Source organism: Pteropus vampyrus, unplaced genomic scaffold (genome assembly GCF_000151845.1).
Source record: "Pteropus vampyrus isolate Shadow unplaced genomic scaffold, Pvam_2.0 Scaffold1, whole genome shotgun sequence".
NCBI classification, from domain to species: domain Eukaryota; kingdom Metazoa; phylum Chordata; class Mammalia; order Chiroptera; family Pteropodidae; genus Pteropus; species Pteropus vampyrus.
Window position 1 is genome coordinate 37,785,740 of NW_011888782.1, and position 22,503 is coordinate 37,808,242.

Sequence of the window (22,503 nt, forward strand, 5' to 3'; positions counted from 1 at the left end):
GGGAGCCGAGAGATTTTTTTTATATTAATCTTCTCTTTAGTTTACCTGAAGAAGAGAATGATACCCCCAGACATTGTTGTCCCAGAAGTCCCACTTCGGTGGCTCTTTGGGCAGTCAACAGTGTCATTTAATAAAGCTTTCACTGCAGTCACTGTTATTTCTGTACATTCCTATGGCAGTTAGTGAAATTTAGAAAACTTGTAATTATTTGTTTTTTAAGTTGAGGAAAATATTTCAATTAAATGTCTGCGCAGTGATCTGCCTCTAGTCAAACAGATTGTGAATTTTATAATATTCATAAATCACTGCCACTCAACTTTCAGTAAAACCTAAATTTTAGTATAGATACAAGCATCAGTTCTTTCTGAATAACTGAGGAAAATATTGCTATGACGTTATATTCCCATAGCACTTTAGAAGTACTTCTATTTCAGCAGTTACAATAAATTGTTAATGTTTTGTTTAGAGGACTGTCTTCTCATTTAGACTATTAATTCTTAAGGCCAGGGCCAGTGTGTTATTTATCTTTGTGTTCCCTGACACCTAAACAGACTCAGTGACTGTTTGCTAAATGACATAATAAATGCACATGCATGCTCACACGCTTTTTGAGGGCAGTGACCTGATCTTACACATCTTTTTATCTTTGTTCCAATCTGAAGACTGAAGATATATGTACAAAAATCAAATTATAGGTTTTATCTAGTTCTGTCTTACAGTTGAGATCATAAATATCACATGGTAATTTTGACATAATAGCTCTTCTACCTACCTAATTTTTTTCCTCTTTTTTTTTTTTTACTCATTCTTTTGTCTTATTCATTTATTCATTCATTTTAAAACCATTTCTTTTTCTTAACTCCAAAAGTGACAGTCAGTATTGTCCAGCAGAATGATTCAGCTTTTTTTATCTGCCTTTTCAAATGCTCATCTTTCTCCTCCTTTATGAACAGGCTGATGACTATATTGTGGAATCATTTCTGCCTATCTTAAGCATATCATATTCTTTAAATTAGCAGTGTTTCCATCGTATAGAGGACTGAGCTCTTTGTATATTCCTGTTTCTATGGTGATATCCCACAACTGGACTTTATAAATACTAGGATACTAAACATATAGATTGTATTTTTATCAGTTAAGTTTGTTTAATAATGCTAATCTTACAGAAGCAAATAGAACCTATAAATCTGTAATATAACGTATTGGTCACCTTCCTTTATATAGTCTATTTTATGATTTTAACTAGAAGATGTTTGAGATTTTGCTTAAGATTGGATGATTACCTGTATCTTGATCTGTCAGAATTTCTAGGATAATTGGATCTGATGTGAGTCCTCACAGGAAGTCCAGGGTGTGATTGTAAGATCACATTCCTCTCTCTGGCTTCAGTCAGATCAAAGCTTAGAAAAGGTGTCTGTTGCTAGTCAGAATTTTGTTTCATTTTGCCAAAGGTGTAAAGTGGAGTCTTAACAGTTCCTTAGCAATTATGTCTATAGAATGTATTATTCACCAAATACATAAAATTACAAACAAAATAAAGACTTGCATACAAAATAAAAATAGTGACAACTTGACTTAGTGGATGAATCTTTTGGTTTTTAAACATTACATTTTCTAAAAAGTATTTAAAATCTTTAACAAATTGTCATATTAGAGCAAAAACAGGTGTCACTATAGGTCAAGGGAATTGTCTTTTATCTTTTTTTATACATCCTCCTAATGTCACCACCATCAATTAAAATACATACTACTAATGAAAAATAACATAGCATCTAATTCTTGCTTTTTCTAATAATCATAAATGTGAAGAAGGATCCATAGTATTCCTGATCATGAGGAAAGTGTTTATGTTTACAGATCAGCGTCTGCAGTGTTTTTAGAAGAGTGTCACCTTTTTAATGTGACTTAATTCCAGCCATAGGGCTGGAGGCTTTGCTGAAGCAGTTAAGGACAAGAATTAAAGGTGAAATACAGCAATAACAATAGACATTCACAATGTAGAATGTGGTTCTCAACTCTGGGTAGTTCTGCCTCCTGAGGGTGTTCAGAAATGTGTCAGGCCATTTTTGGTTTTCACAGTAACTGAGGGGTGGCTGAAATCACTGGCATTTAGTGGGCAGGGCGAGATATGTGAAACATCCTGCAGTCTATGGGATAGTGCAACCCAGGAAGAATGATTCTGACTTCATGCTAGTCGTCGTCACATCTCCCACTGTGCAACACAGGTAAAGTCGTGGATGACAGTAAGCAATCCAGAGTCACAGGTACATGTTTGCCATTTAATTGCACTATGTTTACTGATATCCTTAAAGTTCTACATGCAAAATAATAGCATTTTCATTGTTAGTATGTGACTAACAAAGTAAGAACTGCCTTGTCCAAGTGCTATATGATGTTACAGAGAACCTTGAAGACATTTTTATGTATTCCTCAAAAATGTTTTGAATATGTAGCAGTTTAGGAGAAATAAGCACTTGAACTCTTGTACTTAGTTTAGGGTTGGCCTCCTGAGGTCAACCGAGCTCCTGGAGGGCAGAGGCTGCTGCTTGCTCCTCTTTTCATTTTCACACACTTGCGTAGTGCCTGATGCCCAGTATTGCCATTGAGAAAGTTTTTGTTTTGTTTTTTAACTGATCAGTGGTGACATGGTTCCTAACTGTACTTTTCTTAAGAATGCTATGGTCTCTGGACTTCGGCAGCCTGCATTCATATTCTAGTTTTGCTGCTTAGAATCTGTGTGCCTTCGCATTGGTTATTTAACCCCCTGTGCCTGTGAAACTCTACCTCTGAGGGTTGAAATTAAATGAGTTAATATATGTAAAGCCATTGGAACAATACTGATACACAGTAAATGTTAAGTATTGGTTGTTATTAATATTACTTTTTATATAGTGTTACTTAAAACTCCTGAAGTAATGCTGTTCCTCTGAGAATTCAGTGTTTTCGAGATGTCTATGGAAGTTTTTTTATTTTAGTTACTGTTATTTATCATTGTTTAAGAAGAATTAGACACCAAAACTATGTAAGTTTGGCAAGCAGTTGGTTGTATTTTCTAATGTATTAATATCTGTACATAGTTATGATTTCATTGTCTGGCCACATTAAAAATAATTTACTATAGAACCATCTTTTATGTTTAAAACTCAGAGAAAATTTAAAGTTGACAACATGTCAGCTGATACTGTGTTTTAAGGACTAAATAATTTAGATAAGCTTACAGTAGTCTTATTTTCTACATACATAAATAGAAATGATTAAATATTCTCAAAAGTAGGGTGAAGAATTACAGTAACTAAATAGCAATTGCATTCAAACCAGCTATACCTGGTATTTTGGAGCGATGGGTGTTTCACATGAGGGCATTTTTCACTGACTGAAGTTTTTTCCTTTAATTCCCAGAATGTTCTTGTTTCTCAGCCATTTTTATGAAAGTATTGCTGAATTATAGTCACCATTCCCTGACTTCTCAAAATTGGTTGTGCAACTTAGTGAATCAAAGGGCATAAGAAGCCACTACAATCAACATGACATACTTCTTGAAGCTTACATTTTGCTGTAAGATTTAAGGGGGAGGTTGCACAAAGAGAGAACCACAAATTTAAATTTAAATCACATGTATCTGGATCAGGATGCAAAATCCATAGGAATGTTTGAAGTAAAATATGAAACTTCAAAGAAATTTCAGGATTTTGGAAGCTGGCGACAAACCAATTACATTCTCATGAAAGGTACTTCAAGGAGAAACCATATAGCTCTGTGTAGTTAACAGTGTTTAACATTTTAATATAACTGTGCCCTTGGGGTTATTGTGAGGCCGTTTGAAGTAGACCCTTTTTGGCAATTTTATTGACCATCTCCCTGTCAAACCTCAAAGAAACGTCACCTCTTACTCCAGTCGATATTTCTTCAAGTTTGTTTCCAACCATTTTCCTGGTCTTCATTGCTTCTAATTTGTAGTATCTGAAAATTTCCAGAAGTTATTGGAACATAAACAATAATAATAATTAAAATAGTGAACTTCACTTTACACACAAACAGATATCCATGTTCTTAGTAAAGTAGCAAAGTTGCCTACATTCCCTTCCTATGGGGAGAAATGAAGCAGAATTTACTCCCTTATTTAGAGGACTTGTGGTGGTGGTGGTGGTGGTGGTGGTGGTGGTGGTTTTGTTTTTGTGTTATTTTGTATTTTAAGACTTTTAGAGCAGCTAAATTGGAGGGAACATAGAGAGATTTCTTATGCACTCCTTGCCCCCATACTTGCATAGCCTGCCTGTTATCGGCGTCCCCCTCCAGAGTGGTACATTTGTTAGAATTAATGAACCTACATTGACATGCCATTACCATCCAAAGTCCATAGTTTACATTAGCGTTCACTGTTGGTGTTGTACATTCTATGTGTTTGAACAAATGTATAGTGACACATGTCCACCATTATAGTATTGTGCAAAGTATTTTCACTACCCTAAAAGTCCTCTGTGTTCTGCCCATTCATCTTTCCCAGCCCCAATTCCCAGCAACAATTGATCTTTTTACTGTATTCCTAGTTTTGCCTTTTCTAGAATGTCATATAGTTGGAATCATTTGGTAGCCTTTTCAGATTAGCTTCTTTCACTTAGTGATATGCATTTAAGATTCCTCCATGTCTTTTCATGGCTTGATATAGCTCATTTCTTTTTAGTACTGAATAATATTCCATTGTTTGGATGTATCACATTTTATTTATCCATTCACTTAATGAAGGACACCTTGGTTACTGCCAAGTTTAGGCAATTAAATTAATAAAGCAGTTGTAAACATCTCTGTGCAGATTTTTATGTGGCCAAAAGTTTTCAACTCTTTTCAGTAAATACCAAAGTGTATGATTGCTGTATTGAGTGATAAGAGTATGTGTAGTCTGTAAGAAAGTACCAAACTGTCTTCCAAAGTATCGACCGTATTGCATTCCTACCAGCAGTGAGTGAGAGTTCCTGTTGCTCCACATCCTCAATAGCATTTGGTGATGTCAGTGTTCTGGATTTTTGCCATTCAAAATGGTATACACTAGTGTCATTTTTGTTTTAATTTACATTTGCCTGATGACATACGATGTACAGCATCTTTTCATATGCTTATTTGCCATTTGTATATCTTCAGTGAGGTTTCTGTTAAGGTCCTGCACCCACTTTTTAATCCAATTGTTAATTTTCTTATTGTTGAGTTTTAAGAGTTCTTCATATATTTTAGGTAACAGTCCTTTATCAGATATGTCTTTTCTAAATATTTTCCTCTTATCTGTGACTTGCCCTTTTATTCTCTTGATAGTTTCTTTCACAGTGCAGACATTTTTAATTTTAATAATGTCCAGATTATTATTTCTCTCATGAATCATGTGCTTGGTGTTGTATTTTAAAAGCGATCACCAAACCCAAGGTCATCTATATTTCTCCTATGTTATCTTCGAGGAATTGGATAATTTCACATTTTACATTTAGAGTTGTGATTCACTTTGAATTATTTTTTATGAAGGCTGTAAAGTCTGTGTCTATTTTTTTTTTTTTTTTTGGCGTACAGATGTCAGTTGTTTTAGAAACATTTGTTGAAAAACTGTTTTTGCTTCATTGTATTACTTTTGCTCCTTTGTCAAAGATCAGTTTACTATTTTTGTGTGGGTCTATTTTGGGGCTCTTTATTGTGTACCATTGATGTATTTGGCTATTCTTTGTCCATACCACACAGTCTACTTCTGTAGTTTCGTAGGAGGTCTTGAAGTCAGGTAGTGTCGGTTTTTTAATATCGTGTTGGCTATTCTGGGTCTTTTGTCTTTATATAAACCTTAGAATCAGTTTGTGGATGATCCACAAAATAACATGCTGGGATTTTGATTGGGATTGCATTGACTCTATAGATCAAAGTGGAAGAACTTCTCTTTTTCATTTTGAGTTTCTTTCTAAATTCCTACAGATTGAGGCTTTTGGAAGTATGCTGTGGATAAGCAGGAAATGATAGTATTGCCCTTACAGCACATTCCTCATATCAGCTTTTGTTATCTAAAATGGAACAATAGTACAGGTACTTCAAAATAGATAACATCAATTATTTATACTTATCCTATAAGTTACTTATGAATGTGTATAAATGTGTCTAATGAATACTTTCTGAATAATAGTCTATATAGAGTATTATTTTAAAGACTAGATTTTGTTATGTTCACAAAATATGAGAAAGGAACAAAGACAATAGTAGCAAGGAAAGTATACTTAGAATATTATATTTTATGTGATAAAAGTTTTATCAGTGCCCTTCATTAATTTTCATTCATTTAGACAAAAATGTTGACACTCTGAGAGCCCTTCTCATCATCTTTATACATGTATCTATCTTGTTCAGATATGAAAATTTATTAAGTAAAAATCTTGTTAGAAATATTATAAAATTGACTGATTATCTATGGGATTGTCAGAACTCTCATCTTATTAGTAATTGGAGAAGTTTTCTCTTGTCCTGTTTTTAATAATAGTCTGGCTGGGTTTGAAGTTCCTTACCAAATGTTTTTCCATTTCCATAATAATGGATCTTATTAAAGCTTTTATAAAATCACTCTTTAGAAGGTGTGGATAAAATGAAGAGTGACTAAAATAGAATGAGTCCCTGATTATTATTGGTAATTTCCGAGCCTGTTGAGAAGGCTTTTGACTACTTTACTTTTGGGGCCTTTTCTCTCAGGATTTTCTATTAAAGTTGCAAATTTGGATTTATTTATTCATTATGGTAGTCATTAGAATCCTATTCTGAGTGCTAAAGAATTCTGTAAATTTTGTCAGAGAAATAAAGAATATCATTTATTCATTTTAGGAAGCAACGGGCTGGGGAAAATTGGTGACTATATAGACAGAATCAAAAGAATTCAAATATGGTCTTTAAGTTTCTAGAGCACCAGGATTCTAATTTATTAAAGGCATACTCATCAGCTACTAGTATTAAAGAACTTAAGAGAAATTGTCAGACAAATATGCAGGTATGATAATACAGGCAGGAATTAAGGTGCCCAGCTTCTGTATTTTGAAAGGAGTTAAAAGAAAAAAAAAATAATTTATTCTAAAGTTCTGAAAGCAAGTGTAATACTAGAAAAAAGTGAATATTATCTAAAATTGAGATAAAGAAATATAACAGGATTTAACTTGAAAGAATCACACCATTCTTCACAACTCTTCCAGTTACCTCTATATAAATGATTTTTTTTATATTGTGTAACAACTTCTGCACAGTTAATTCTGTGTCCATATCCTATTTCTCTATACTTTACTGGTTATTTTTTTCATAGCTCTGTATTTCTTTATCCTTAATAGAGTGGATAGGTAATGATGGAGTAACAAAGAAAAGAATTCATTTAAAGCAATGAAAAGAAAAGACAGGATTCTTTTAAGAATCCCTTGATGAATGTCTTTTTATTATACTAATTAAATTTTATTTATTCATTAGGAGATTAAAACCAGAAGAGCAGAGATAAAATCTGTACCATAAATTAATTAGAAAGTATATTAAAGTGGGAAAAAAGTTATAACAGTTGTAAGAGAGGTTAATTATCCTAATATATAAAGAGCTCACTCATGTCAGTGAGGGGTAAATAAGAGAATATGATAGATATTCTTATGGAATAAAACATAAAAAGCCAGTAACCAAAAGAAGAAGTATACATGGCAAACAAATATTGTAATTTTTTCTGATTATTCATTAAATTCAAATTTAAACATCAGCATGGCCATTAAAACGTCAATCAAGTGTCAGTAAACAAAAATTGAAAACTAAATATACTCTGTGCTTTTGAGGTTTGTGCAAGGGTAACGTAACCATCACGCAGTTGGTAGAAGAATAAATTGGTTTCACCATCTGGATAGCAAAAGGGTCTTATGAATATTCCTCAACTTTTACCTAGTTATGAGTTTATTATCCTGTGCTCAAAACATTCCAGGATTCTGTCTTTAAAAATCAAAACGTATATGATCAAAGACTTCTTTATGTTATCACTTTTTAATCAAGAAAACTTGAGAACAGCATAAGTGTTCATAGCCAGGGAATAGTTAAGATTGATATAGACATATAATTAAATATATATATTTATATATTTATATATATTTATATAAATATATAAATATATATTTATATAGAATGCTTAGATCTTTTGGTATAAAGTTAACCAATATAGAGTGGATTAAAAATTGTATATGTGATTAGGAACCATAAGCAGTGGTTCTGTATAGATGTTTTCAGAACAACTCTATATTTTCCTATAGCTCCAAAATTTTATGCAGTGAAATTATGTTAATAATGAGAAAAAAATTAAATGAAAACATAATTTAAAAAAACAGGAGTAGAGGAGTACCCAAACAGGTAAAACTCATTTATTACAGTAAACAGTTTGACAACATTTATACCCCGAAACTCATGAACCCACTCTTATTCTTAAACTATTATTCCTCTTATAATTTGTTATTTCTATATTTAAAACACTCTTTAGGTCAATGTGAAAAAATAAAAATATTTATTAAATTCAATTCTAGATTTTTATCCTAATGGTCAGTGTTAATAACAGCAGATAATCCAAGCAGCATTTCTGTTTGACTTTTGAATGCGTTCTACGAATTTAGTCTACAAATATCTATATGTTTAGATATTTGATTTTGTTACCATTGCTTTGTTTAGGCCTGATTGGGAGAGGAATTGTAGAGGACAAAAAAGAAAAATAAGGATGGGAACACTTTGTTTAAAGATACCTCTGATAGTTATCTTCTGGTAGTGAAGATGAATAAGTTTTGACCGGACAGGTTATATAGATCACATCTGTCACTTCTGTATCAAAATATATCACCCAAATAAAAATTAAATGTTTTATAGTAGCTTTAATTTTATCATACTTCATTAAATTTCATTAGCCAATAAAGTCTCCACAAAATGGATTAACCTCACTCCATAATCTGCAGGAAACAATAGCACTAGGTGGTGATGTGTGCAAGACCATGGCATTATAAAGTTCTAGCTGAAATTTAAATATTAAATAAGAAATATATGTGTATGAAGTCAGATTATACATTTAATTATATGAGTTTTTTTAAATCCATTATAATCAGTTGCCATTAGAACCTTAGTTTGACAGCCAGGCTTGAAATTCACATATTCCAATCAAGGGTATCCCTATCTGACAAAATATCTACCTGTTATTATTTAAATTTCTTTAAAATTTAAATAAATGTTCTCCTAATCCTCTATTTAAGATGTTTCATGTATATGTCTTAAATCTGCATTTCAATAAAGAATAGAAATGGTAATGATTATGAGGAATACTGGACAAACCAGTAAGAGGTGATTAAGTCAGCATAGTTCACAGTCTTAGAATTTAAACCTGAAGATTGTCCAGGTTTATTGTTTTTCCCCAACTCCCTTTATCGCCTACCAGAAGTAGAGAAAAATAAATGGCATAAGTGATCTTTGGATGAGGATTAGACCTGTGGAAAAAGAAGGCATACAGATGGACTGAGGGAGCTCTTTGTGAAAGCTATGTAGGGAATAATTTATATCAGTAAACTAAAGATGACTGGCTACATCCCTTTGTTACATCTCTGCTTTAGAGACATTTGTTGTACCTGATAACGTCCTGTAACGAGAAAATTCTGATACTCTAGAAATTAAAGTTTTTAAAAAGACATTAAATATTCCAATATTATATAGAGACAGAGGTGTAGTTTAAAGAAGAAATAATTTAAATCTACATTATCAATTTTGCTTCTCTTTATTTTCAGAAGGGAAAATATGGCAAACTGTCTATTCTGTAAATTTTGATATCATGAATTTTTAATGTTTCATCTAAAAATTTAATTATGAACTGAAGTATAAAGCATTGTGTTAGGCTTCTTTCCTCTTAAGACTTGCAAATAGGAAGAAAAGAAAATGGTAACTATTCAAATAAATTAAAAGTGACCTCTTATATTACCATCTACTAAAACCATCTACTAAAAATGTTTACAGATGTTCATAGCACTGAATTTTACCAGCAATAAAAGTTAATGGAAAGTTCCAGTACACTACTTGCAGAATTGTTCGTAGGGATAGCAAAGGATTCAGCAAAAAGTAATGCATTACTGTCTAAAGGGCATTGACTGTTAAATTATCTACTCTTATATGGGAATCTTACTATAACTTAAGAGAACTGGAGAAAATGGATGTTATGGTGAATTTAGTCCACACAATCAATCAAGATAAAATGTTTTTTGTTTCTTCACCACAGATATTTTCTCCATAAAATGCTTCTACCTAAGCCAACTTACAGAAACTGTCATGCTTCAAAATGAATTAGTTTTTCAGAAGGACAATCTGTAGTCACCTTGAGAATATAACATGAATCATGCTAAGCAGGGTCTGCTTCCAGTTACATTCACAAATCTGTAAAACAATGTGCTCATCTGCAAGTACCAAGGAGTTTAAGGTTCCTGCTGTACCGTACATGTTGGTTTGTATGTCTGTCTCAGGGATTTTCATTATACCCTTTTGATATCTAACAATTCACCAACTTTAAATAAAATCCATCCCATTATCTAACATAAGAGGAATTTGATAATTGCTTAAATATTAGTAATTAAAATGAAGTCAAGCTCCGATGGTGATGGTGGGCTGTTGGTTCTGTCAGAATTCCCCTTCCTGTTTCAGGTGTTGAGGAGAGCAGGAAGGTAGTTGTGGAAGAAAAGTGTGTAAAGAAGCATAGGTCTGTTAAGCAGTCTTTGCAGTGTGTGTGCTTAGCGCTGAAAAATTTCTGTGCAAGTAACTAAATTAATGAAGTACTGTGTGTTCTCTGTATACATATAAAAAATTGTTCGGGGTAGGAATTTTTGGATAGTTTTGCTTCTTGAGTCTTTTTTGTAAAGGACAATAACCAGATCAACAAAGTATTTTTATCAGGTAAGTTTTGCTAGTTCTCAGAGAATGTAATTGATCCTAATGGGAGTCGTAAAGAATTAGATGTCCTGTGACATCTCCTGATCTGAAATGCTATTATACTGTGATGCACATAGCTTTACGTCAGGAATTCTTTCTTTTCTGTCTGTGACCATTTTGGGATTGATTTAACTCCATAAGGTTCACATTCATGACCATGTGAGGCCCCATGACTTTTTGGGTAGAATTGTTATTTTGTAAAGAATCACTACATTAAAATCAGTTTATGACTGTGGAGTTTCTACTTTTTCTTCTTTAGTAACAATTGAAAATATTTTTTGCCTTATCACAGGTAAGAGCTATAAAAAAAAGAATCATGCAATTACTAAAAAGAAAAGCTTCTTAAAATTGTCATAAAATGATGTCTAAATGTATTGACCTATTTTAAATTATTTGGCATCAGTTAAGAGAGACAGACTTGAGAGTTCAGCAATGTCATTACAGTATTCAGGCATTTCTGAGATATGGTCTAGAAGCTTCTTGTTGGGCCACTCAAATTTATTTAAAAAAATCTTTACAAAGGGGAGAATAACTCCTCACTCCTTAAGTGTGGGCTGTGCATAGTGACTTCTTTGCACAGAGTACAGTAGGGAAAGGGGAGAAAAGAGAATGAACTTTATAGTGAAGAAACCTTGACAGTTAATACCTCAGCCACGTAATCAAGGTCATCAGCAGTAATGAATCATATTGATAGTGTGGACCCTGGATATGATATGGTTAAAATGTTTCTTTACCTCTGTGGTCTTCCTTCCAAAAACCAACAACCCCAGTCTAATCACAAGAAAAACATCAGAAAAAAAAACCCCAATTTTAGTTAATTAGAAAGAATGTTTTACACAATGTAACTAAGTGTGGATGTGAACACAAATTTATTATCCCATCTCAGATTAACACAGAATGGCTAAATCTTTCTCACAGTTGCTAGAGTTTGAATTAAATTGTTAATTGTTGACATAGACTATTTTTATAAAAAAGGTGAGTAATATCAGGGTGGGGGAAATGGCTTAACAACATTAAAACTCTTTATAAATACTAATATTAGGAAACAGGTGAATATCAAAGCATGCTAGTTCAATGCAGTGGTGTAAAAATTAAGCCTAGCTCTTTAAAGAGCTAGTAACTTAGTCTTGAAAAGGGTACCACCTGATACTTCAGAACAGAATGTCATTTATCCTAGTGAGGCTATTTGATTAATTAGTATGGCTTTTATACTAAGTAACACTCAGGTTATTTCACAATAAAAATAAATTCCAAAGTAGAAAGGGTTATACACGTAGAAACTGAGGTACTTATTGACTTTTTGATGCTATCTACCATACAAGATTGAAAACCTGTAGTAGCATAGAACTACATCAGTTTTTAGCAGAAGTATAGACTTTCCTAGATTTGTTTGTTTTTAAAGAAAAACATTTAACTTGAGAATTTCTTGTCCATGTGAAGGCTTGGAAAGAAATATTTGGTTTCAAAATTGTTTATTATAAATACACAATTTTTTTAACCCTGCCTGATTTAATTGGTTTGTAAGAAGTAAACTACATGCTGGATACATGTTTTATATGGAACAAAATTGTGTCTAAGTTTTAGAATGAACTACAAATCAAGGACCAAAGAAAGTTCTACACTACTGATAATTAAGAGCAATGTGCATTACTGCATTGTGTTTCTGGTTTTTTCCTAAAATGTAGTGTAGATGGGCTTCTAGAAGAATGTTTGCATTCGATTGCTTTTAAACTATGCTTTTGCTAGTCTTTTTCCCTAAGCCCTTTTTGAAATATGTGGAAGAAACTTATCCACTTATTCTTTACATAATACCGCCCTTGAGGGACAATGTGAGCTTTCTGATCTATTAATCAGAGTTACTAAGTGAATTTATTTCAACAGATGTTCAATGGCAGACACCTTCTCAAAACCAAATGTCTTCCTTAAGAATTGAAAGGAACACACTTTATATATCAAATAAACAGTTTCTTTATCTTTTTTCTTTTCTAGTGCACTGACAGGCAGAATTCACCAGTCACATCACCAGGGTCCTCCCCTCTGGCACAGAGAAGAAAGCCACAGCCGGACCCTCTCCAGATCCCACATCTGAGCCTGCCACCCGTGCCTCCTCGCCTGGACCTAATTCAGAAAGGCATAGTTCGGTCTCCCTGTGGCAGCCCAACTGGTTCACCAAAGGTAAATCGATTTAATTAAAAACACAGATAATAATTTTATATGACAGTTATTCATTACTCAGGTTCTTTTAAATTTCTTTTCTCATATTTCCTGTGCTCTTAATTGTTTCTGAACAACTTTGATGGATTTCTCATTTTGTTTATGGTGAACTCACTATCATATTCCTTGCTGTATTATTAGAAAAGTTACTTTATTACTCAGAGAGAGCACATGTCTGTAATAGCCCCCTAATTTGCTAAAATAAATAGCACTCTAGGTACAGTTATTCTGTAAAGTGGATTTAAAAGGCCATTATGTATATTAAAATACTCTTATCAAATGGTATTTTACACTCATTTTCATAGTGTCATGACAAGAAAAATGTGATGGGAGTATATTTGCATAAGGGCTTAAGGTGTAATAAATTATCACCCATGTTCGAGGTGACTCAGAAGAAAATTATATGTACTTTTCATACTTGAAGCAATTAATTACAAAGAATTACAGCATTTGCTGAGTAATTACATTACTGTTCAATATTAAAGACATAATTCTAACTCTGTAATCCTAAGCCCACACTTTAGTTCTGTGTGGATTTTTTTCCAAATTTGATAAGGGGATATTTTACTTAATTAAATACAAGATTTAAAAAAAAACTCCATTTGGTAATATACTTTACAGTCTAAAATTAGTTGGAAGCACAATGTTTTAGTAGTAGTTAATTTTTCTACATTATGGTTAACTTAATTTTAAGATCGTATTAAAACTTAGAATGTTACTTAGAGTGTTACTTAGGCAGAATTATGTAAGTATACAACATATTCCTTTTCTCTCTAATATTTTCTGACAAAAGCACAAACCTTTCATCAGATGAACCAAGTATATAAAAATGAAAGTTATGCAAGTCACATAGTTTCAATTCAGGAGCTTATACTTTCAATATCATTTTATTGTCAGCCAGTCAAAATTATCATATAATTTGGGTATCCTGCTACTTTTTCCTGTATTGTCTGCAATTCTAACATTCGAGTTTATGTACTCATTTCTTCACAAAAAAAAAAAAAAAAAACCTAATGAAATTCACTTATGAGTCTTTCATTAACTTTTTAAAATTTCATTAACTGGTGATAAAAAGAAACTTATGAAAAGATGGCATAAGGAATCTAATAAAGCTCCATTATTGCTTAGAAAACAAAAGCAATAATATATTAGTTGAAGTCATTTCAGTGCAGGTACAATTATTTATTTGTTTGTTTATTTTTCCCTATGTGTCTCCTTAGTCTTCTCCTTGCATGGTGAGAAAACAAGATAAACCACTCCCAGCACCACCTCCTCCCTTAAGAGATCCTCCTCCCCCTCCACCTGAAAGACCTCCCCCTATCCCACCTGACAATAGACTGAGCCGTCACTTCCATCATGTGGATAGTGTGCCTTCCAGAGACCAGCCAATGCCTCTTGAAGCCTGGTGCCCTCGAGATATATTTGGGACTAATCAGTCAGTGGGATGTCGCCTCCTAGGAGATGGCTCTCCGAAGCCTGGAATCACAGCAAGTTCAAATGTAAACGGAAGACACAGTAGAATGGGCTCTGACCCAGTGCTTATGCGGAAACACAGACGCCATGATTTGCCTTTAGAAGGAGCCAAGGTAAGAAATATGCAGAACAGAAGCTAAATAATCTGCTTAAACTCTTCTGATAGGAGGTAGTATAAAAGTTGGATAGTGTTTTTTGTTGTTGTTGTTGTTGTTGGGGTGTGTGTGTGTGTGTGTGTGTGTGTGTGTGTGTGTGTGGTTTTGTTTTTTGTTTTTTTTTGTTTTTTTTTGCCTAGTGCAGTACTTCCTTGCAGGTCCGTAATTATCTCCAAGATATAAATAATCAGAAACTCATTAAAACTTGAATTGAAAAGAAGTCAAGAAAAAGGTTCTACGTAATGATTTAATTTTAATGTGAAGACACTAAACAATTTGCCAGAGGTTTATTTTGCCTTCCCTTATTTTATGGGAGAATTAACACTATTATTTTTAGCTCTCCTTTTTCTATTTAATTTTTAAATAAGTTGTATAATTACAACAATCATAAATCATTATAATTGTTGTTGCCTAGTACAGTATACCTTATGCAACCAGGTAAAACGAACTTCTCACATAAAGAAAGCACCAAGTCCAGGTCATTTTTACAAAGCAAACTACTTCTCCATAAAATTGAAAGAGGCTCTCACACATTCTTGAAGGATACCACCACCACCATTTTTATGTCCAGGAAAGAATTTAAGCTTGTAAGAAACCAAAGAGATAGCAGCAGAAATCATTGAGTGTAGAATTCTTTGTAGGCCCTTGGCAGAATTGCTTATATTCTGATATTTGCTTTCATTTCTGGCTCTGTGATCAAATAATTGAGGCTTACCTATTTTGAAGACTTTAATATCAAAGTGAACCCATCTCTATTGATCTTAAATTGTTGTTTCAAGGAAGTAATTTATTTCTTAAAAATAATGGCTTGCAGTTAACAAATTTGCCCTGTAATATATTCAAGAAACAAAGAAGTGTGAAATATAACATGTATTCACCTTCTATGTGTATGTGTGCGTACAATTGTACCTACTATCTAGGAGAATAGTTATTCGCTGAATATCTAAATCCTCCACCTCTTCTATTTTGGAATAAACCCAAAAATAATAGCTAGATGTGGAGTTTCAGAATAAATTTTAACAGTTGACATTTTCATTCAAAATACTTGTCCTTTTTTTAAAAAAAAACCAAACAAACTCATCTTCTCTTTTGTCCCTTCCTCTCTTATTTAGCATAGTTCCTAGTGAATACTTGGTAAGCACTGAATAACTTGCCTGCTATTACTACAATATTTAATCTGATGATAGAAGCAAAAAGTGTTTGCATGCTGGGGTTGAGAGTGGGTGGGGGTAGTGCAGGAAGGACTTGAAGGAAGAAGATGACCATAATATACACCAGTACAGATGGTTTTATATATTCTTCCAACACTGGCCTTCAGCCAAAAGTAGAGTGTAATTTTCTTGTTTAAAATAGGTTTTTCTTTTTTTTTTCTCTCTCTTTAGAAGAGCAGTAGTTTCTATAGGTAGATGACATACAATAAGAGTCTATTACTAAGGTGAGGGGATGAAAGGGAAAGGGAAATTATTTTGATTTAAGAAAGACTCATCTTTTTAATGAAAATGGTAAATGTTACAATGTGTTCTCACCCTATATACCTAGTATGCAGTTATTTTTTTTAAAGTTTAAGAGTTTGGGGATTTAGATATTTGGAGGCTGATATAATCGGTCTCTCCAAATATAAACAAATACGTTTTTGTGTTGAATTTAACAACTACTATTTAGACTTGTTTTCATTAGAGGTAATGCTTTAAGTATTACCTTCCTACTTTAAAGATAAGAAAACTTGGATAAGTACTAAAATTGTAAATTAAAATTAAATGTATATATGGAATACCATAAGAGGAATTCATAAAACTAAATACCCCATAAGTGGAGTGACAACTCAGTCCCTGTTATCATGTGTCTTCTCTCAGTGTGCCTGTTCTCATCATCCATTAGAACCATTTGCCCTTTTTATTTGCATCTTCACTAGATAAATGGTAAGGGAAACAAGAATAAATCAAATTTTAATTACTCCATTTGCTAGTTGTAGAGAGCTCTGAGGAAAAAAGCCGTCTAATTCATAGTTAAAATGAAATGTAAGAATTTTCTGTGACTTTCATTTATTCCCTTTTCTTTCCCCTCCCACTTACCATAATCAAATAGCTAACGTAATGCTTTACTTAATAACATGAATCTGCAAGCTAAGAGTTATTAGGATTATTTATCTTGTTTTATTTTCTTGTAAGAGGTTTTTTTCCTATAGCACTGTTTCATTCTCTGAATTCTCAGGTTCTAGCCATGTTATAAACCTGTTTCCTAATAAATATTTTGTCGGCTAGATATTTACTTTTGTTTGTTAATTGGTTTTAATTATCTGAGGTGAAAATATTTGCACTAAAATGTTTTCAGATACCATTGGAAACTTGAAATTTATCTCCTGTTTCTAGATACTGACATATCCAACTATCTTTATTCATTCCTCTTGAAAGACTAAGAATACTGTTGTTTTTTATGTGATAACTCAAACTATCTCTGACTTGTCATGTTACTTCACATGACATTATTCTCAAATGACCTTGTGTATAATAATCTGTTGAAGAGGTTGCTAGATAAATACATTGAATGATTCCACTTTTTGAGATTGTGACTTTTGCTCTTTTGGTGGTGAGACTCATGTTTATACGAACAACCTTAAACTTATCTGTAAATCTCAAAAACTGTCTTTTGGAACATAAGTCCTCTGTGTACACTGGTCCCATTTCTAATCGGATGCTGTTGAAGGACAAATTATAGCAACATTTTTGGGGTAGTGTATATGTGGGATTACATGTGTGGTATAGGGAAAATAGGGTGTGTTAGGATTTTGTACTAATAAAAGTTACATATATGCTACCCCAAAAATGTTGCTATAATTTGTACTAATAAAAGGTTTTTCTTAATTCTGCCAAGATTATCACAAAAGTATTTGTTTTCCCTGTACCTCAAGGGTCCCAAATACCGTAATCTTAATTTTTAAATAATATCTGAATCATAAGAAAACATTTCAAATTTCAAGATTAGGATTAAATGCTATCTTGAGGCATGTAGAAAAATGTTAATCTAGGATAACCTAGAATTTATAATAAATTATATGATAACTCAGATTATACTTCCTTCACAAGTTTAAACTTCCCCTAATGTATTCTTGTTCCTTCAGCCTGTTCCATCTATATGAGTACTTTAGATATTCAAGACGTTGGGGAATACAAAATGAAAATAGTACAGTTTAGTGAGGGTGAGACACATATACCATTAACTAAGAGATAAGGCACAGGAGTCACATCTAGAAAATAAAATGTGGGCTCCCCAAGAAGAAAAAAAAAAAAACATTCTAGTAGAAATGCAGGGTAAAGAAAGAATAAAGAAAGCTTCATGTAAGAGGGTCATGGCTGTCGACATTAGAAGGTTGGTAGGTGTTATTTTTTTAGACATGACAGGAAGGAGTAGCATGGAGGTGGGAAAACACACATAGTGTAGGAAGTCACTTTTGAACAGAATATAAGGCATATAGAAAGAGTAAGCGGGATACATAAAACTATAGCAATGTAGATTGAAACCAGTTATGGAGTGACTTATTTTCTACACAAGGTTATGTTTGATTTGGTAGACAGGAAAGAGTTTTAACGGCTTTTTTTGTTTGTTTTGTTTCGGCAGAGGAGCAATAGGATCAGAATGTTTAAGTAGATAGCATGTCTAATGGAATTGTGGTAGATTTGAGATGAGCTAGGAAGGCAGAAGAGAAAGATATTTCCTTAGCTGAGAGTTAAAGAAGGCCCGAATTAGTGAGACTTCAGTGCGAACTGCTTCTGTCGATGCTAGCAATCTCCACATTCAAGGAACTGCAGTTCTATTTGCAAACGAGCTTTTCAGATTTCCAGAGAAAATAAAATACTTATTTTTAGCTAAAAAAAAAAAAAAAATCAATTTTTTTTCTCCTCTTAAATCCCCCCGCTTCCACCCCTGACCTATGGATGTTGCTGTTTCCTATTAAGAACTGGATCTCTGAAGGCCGGGCATCTCCTCCCACACGCTCGCGGCGTACACCTGGGGCCTGGCGCACCGGGGGTATGGTCCGTGGCTCTACCTGGGGCACGAACCCAGGACTTTCTGCGTGTAAAGCAGACGTGCTAACCACTACACTATGGAGCCACCCCCAAAAAATCACAGTTTTTGATTATTGCATTCCTTTCGTTAGTGGAAGCTAAAATGATTTTAAATTTAATGAAATGAGTACAGGTGGGAACATGGCGCTTAGAATGAAATGATGTAAAATCTTGTCATCCAATCACTATTACCTGTATGTTGAGGTCCTTTGCTGTTTGCATATATGGGTAATCAGACTAATTAGGAAAGATTATGAAGAGTTATTTGGTATTAGGTGTATTGTTAACCCTCAGTACCTATTTTAGAACAGTTTGCAAGATCAGTTATTAAACAAATTGCATATATTTGCTGAGAGAATTTCAGTAAACTAATGAATTTCTTCCATTTGTACTTGGGAAAGTCATTTCATTGGTTAATGCCTTCATTAATAAGGTCATCTAAGCCAATCAGCAGTCAGTTTTCATTTCAGCCCTACTGTGTGTAAAACACTGAAGGAATATCCTATAAAATGAGGAAATTGGAGAGTCTTTGTTCTGGTAGAGATTCAGTGTACCATGAATGCTCTTACATAGAACATAAGCAGTATATCAGCACATGTCAATCACAAAATGAATGGTTCAGAAAAGACATACTGTGGCATTTCAGAGACAGGAGAAATCCTAGAGGTACTATGAGTTAATAACAGTGTGTCTAAGGCAAACAGAGGCTGTTTGCATTTTAAAGCATATTAATAGATTGTTTCACAAAATTATGGCAAGTCACTTAACTTTCCAAGGTTATTGCTCTCCTAGAGGATAAAGTACATCATTAACACTGTCTGCCGCTTCATGGTTTTTAACGATGATAGACACCATTGCCAGTGTGACTTGTTGAAATTTATTTGTAGTACAAAATGCGGATGCTCTGTTATTAATATGTTTATTCTTTTATTTAGCTAATGTGCAAGATGTAAGCATTTTTAATATCAATAAACATTTTACTACATTTATATTCCTTTTCATATATGTTCACAGTGTTCTGAATATAAAATTATGATTGTCTTATTGTTAGAGCCAATACAACAGAAACTGTTATTTCCACATCTCCCTTTTGTAACTGTTGAAATGTTATTAGGTGTCAACAGGACATTAGATACTTTCTCCTAATAAAACCAGTTATTACACGTAAAACCCATATTACATTTTCCAGAATGAATTGTAACTATATTTGTGACTGAAACATCAAAGAGATTTGATTGCAAAAATCTTACATTGTACCTATTCCAGCAACATTCACAGGACTCCAATTAAGGATGACTTTAAATGCTTATTATCATAATGAACATTTGTGGTTTGATACATTTGTTGTCTCAAATGTTTGATTGTTTGATATATTTGTTGGTTAAAAGAAATTTTTCAAGTTAAAGGTTTTTTGAACTTAGCAATGATTACTATCTACTTGAAATTGTTTTCTCTCTAGCAAAATTCAAAAAACTCTGCCTTGTTTCATTATTTGGTCCATAATCAGAAGCCTATGATAAAATTAGTTTATTTAAAGACATATTTTGTTACGATGTAACTATAGAATATTGAATCTAACATGGGAGATATGAAAAAGAGAAATTGGAACTATAGAACAGGAGCCAGTTTTTAGAATGAAACTTTAATGCTCTAAAATTTAGATTGTGTAGCTTTGAAATGCAAACTGACATATTTCAAATGTATTCTTTAAACATGATCTTTTTCTTATTTTAAGGTGATAGAGAAGGATATGGCCTTTTCAATTTTGTATTATAAAGCTTCAACACCATTTTAGAAATATGAAGGGGAAAAAAGAAATTGGTAGGTCATTGATTGGGTTACCTAGGACTATTCAAGTTACATTACATCCTTTTTCCTCAGCATCAACTTACATCTTTTAAATATTGGTAAGAGTTTGGGAAAGAGGCCAAAGATAAAACTCTAAATATTACTTAAAGTTAAGTCTTAAAAATATATTTAATCTTTTCTTGTGAATATGTCTCTGCAAAATTTTTCTCTTTTTAAATTGCTTTAATTTCAAGGTGTTGGATTAGTAGAGAGCAGTTGTTCAGACAGTTCCTGTAATGTAATGAGCATCCTGGAAATCAGAATTTCTGAATTCTCAGTAATTAAACACTGGCTCTCTATGGTACCTTATGAGCAAGGTAATCATTTTGGTTTGTTTGTTTACACATTGAAAACTATGTATAAAAATGCCTGTACTTTGAAATCCAGAACTTGTCTCTAGTTACCAGTAGTGCTGAAGCTTAAAAGAACAAAGGCATTTCTGGTTATACTCATGGACTGTTTTATTGAGAAGTTGAAAAATGTTATGTTAACCCCAGAGAGATATAATTTAGAACACTTTTATTTGGGAGGAACTGAAATAATCACACTAGTGCTGCTTTTTTCTCTCCTGAATCTTTACAGAGAACATTTAACTTTTCAATAAAAACTGATCATGTTTGGGGAATATTACTATTTATTTACTTACCCATCTATATCTAATTTATAGAAATTATAGCCTTACCTGTCAATATGTTTAAGAATCATGTATTATCTTTCCTTCATAGAACTTGGTACTACTTTGAGTAGTTGTGAATAACCATTATGGTGCTGCAACTCTTAATTAAATTATATGATATGGCATTTGTTTAAATAAGCTGAATTTAAATATTCTTTTCAAAATTATAGATTTTCTAAAAGCTGCTGTTATTTTAAGATCCTCCAGAAGTTAAATCTCAACTAACCTTTTGATTTCCTTTCAGGTCCTTTCCAATGGTCACCTGGGAAGTGAAGAATATGATATTCCTCCACGGCTTTCTCCTCCTCCTCTAGCTACCGCCCTTCTTCCTAGCATCAGGTAAGTTTTATTGAATTCAGATCATTTGCCCAGGCATATAAAAATATTGTCAATAGTAGTTTTGAGGTTCTCAGTTCAAAAAGTGAATTGAGGGTGAATAGAAATGCGTCAGTAAAAATGACCTAGCCAGAATTATAAACTGAAGTCCAGAAACTAAGATCCTCTCTGATTCTTTACTGGTAACCACAGCATCTACAAGTCTTATATAAACTCTGAGGTTACACACAGAACAACAGGGAGGGGAAGCTTAATCCTCCCTGCATTCAAGAAGAGGGTAGAGTAGCACATAGCACAACAAGTTCTCCCTTCCAATTTAGCTCTTTGTCAGAGAAACCACATTTTTCCTAGCTAGTTTGACATCATAAAATAATCTTTGGTTTTTCCTATTTTCTCATTTCTCAAATCCATTCAGCTACGAAATCCTGTTGATTATTCTTTTGAAGTTTTTCATAATCAGCTAATCTTCTCTGTTGCCTTAGCTTTACCTTGTAGCTTGACAACTGAATGAGCCTGACTCGATCATAGGATATGATCTCAAAATTAATATCAATGGATTTTAAAGCTAGAAAAATGAGTTGACTCTGGTGTTTCATTTAAAAAATGGGAACACAAGAGATTACAATGGACAGTTACACACACACACACACACACACACACACACACACCCCCTACCCGACCCCACCCCACCCCACCCCACCCCCAATGCAGGATAAGGCCAAGTCTCCTGATTCCCATTTTCCTACTCTTTATATTGTCTGCCTTTTCTCCA

At 33.1% G+C, this 22,503-nt stretch overlaps 1 protein-coding gene across 8 annotated transcripts in view; it reads left to right on the forward strand.

The window, feature by feature from the left end:
• Positions 1-22,503, forward strand: part of CBLB (Cbl proto-oncogene B) — a 203,145-nt gene that overhangs the window by 133,531 nt on the left and 47,111 nt on the right. For all 8 annotated transcript variants that reach the window (XM_023527293.1, XM_011386115.2, XM_023527297.1 and 5 more), the window contains exons 11-13: positions 12,955-13,140; positions 14,400-14,765; positions 21,640-21,734. In XM_023527293.1, coding sequence (XP_023383061.1) covers positions 12,955-13,140; positions 14,400-14,765; positions 21,640-21,734 — 647 coding nt within the window. The remainder of the gene's footprint in view (positions 1-12,954; positions 13,141-14,399; positions 14,766-21,639; positions 21,735-22,503) is intronic.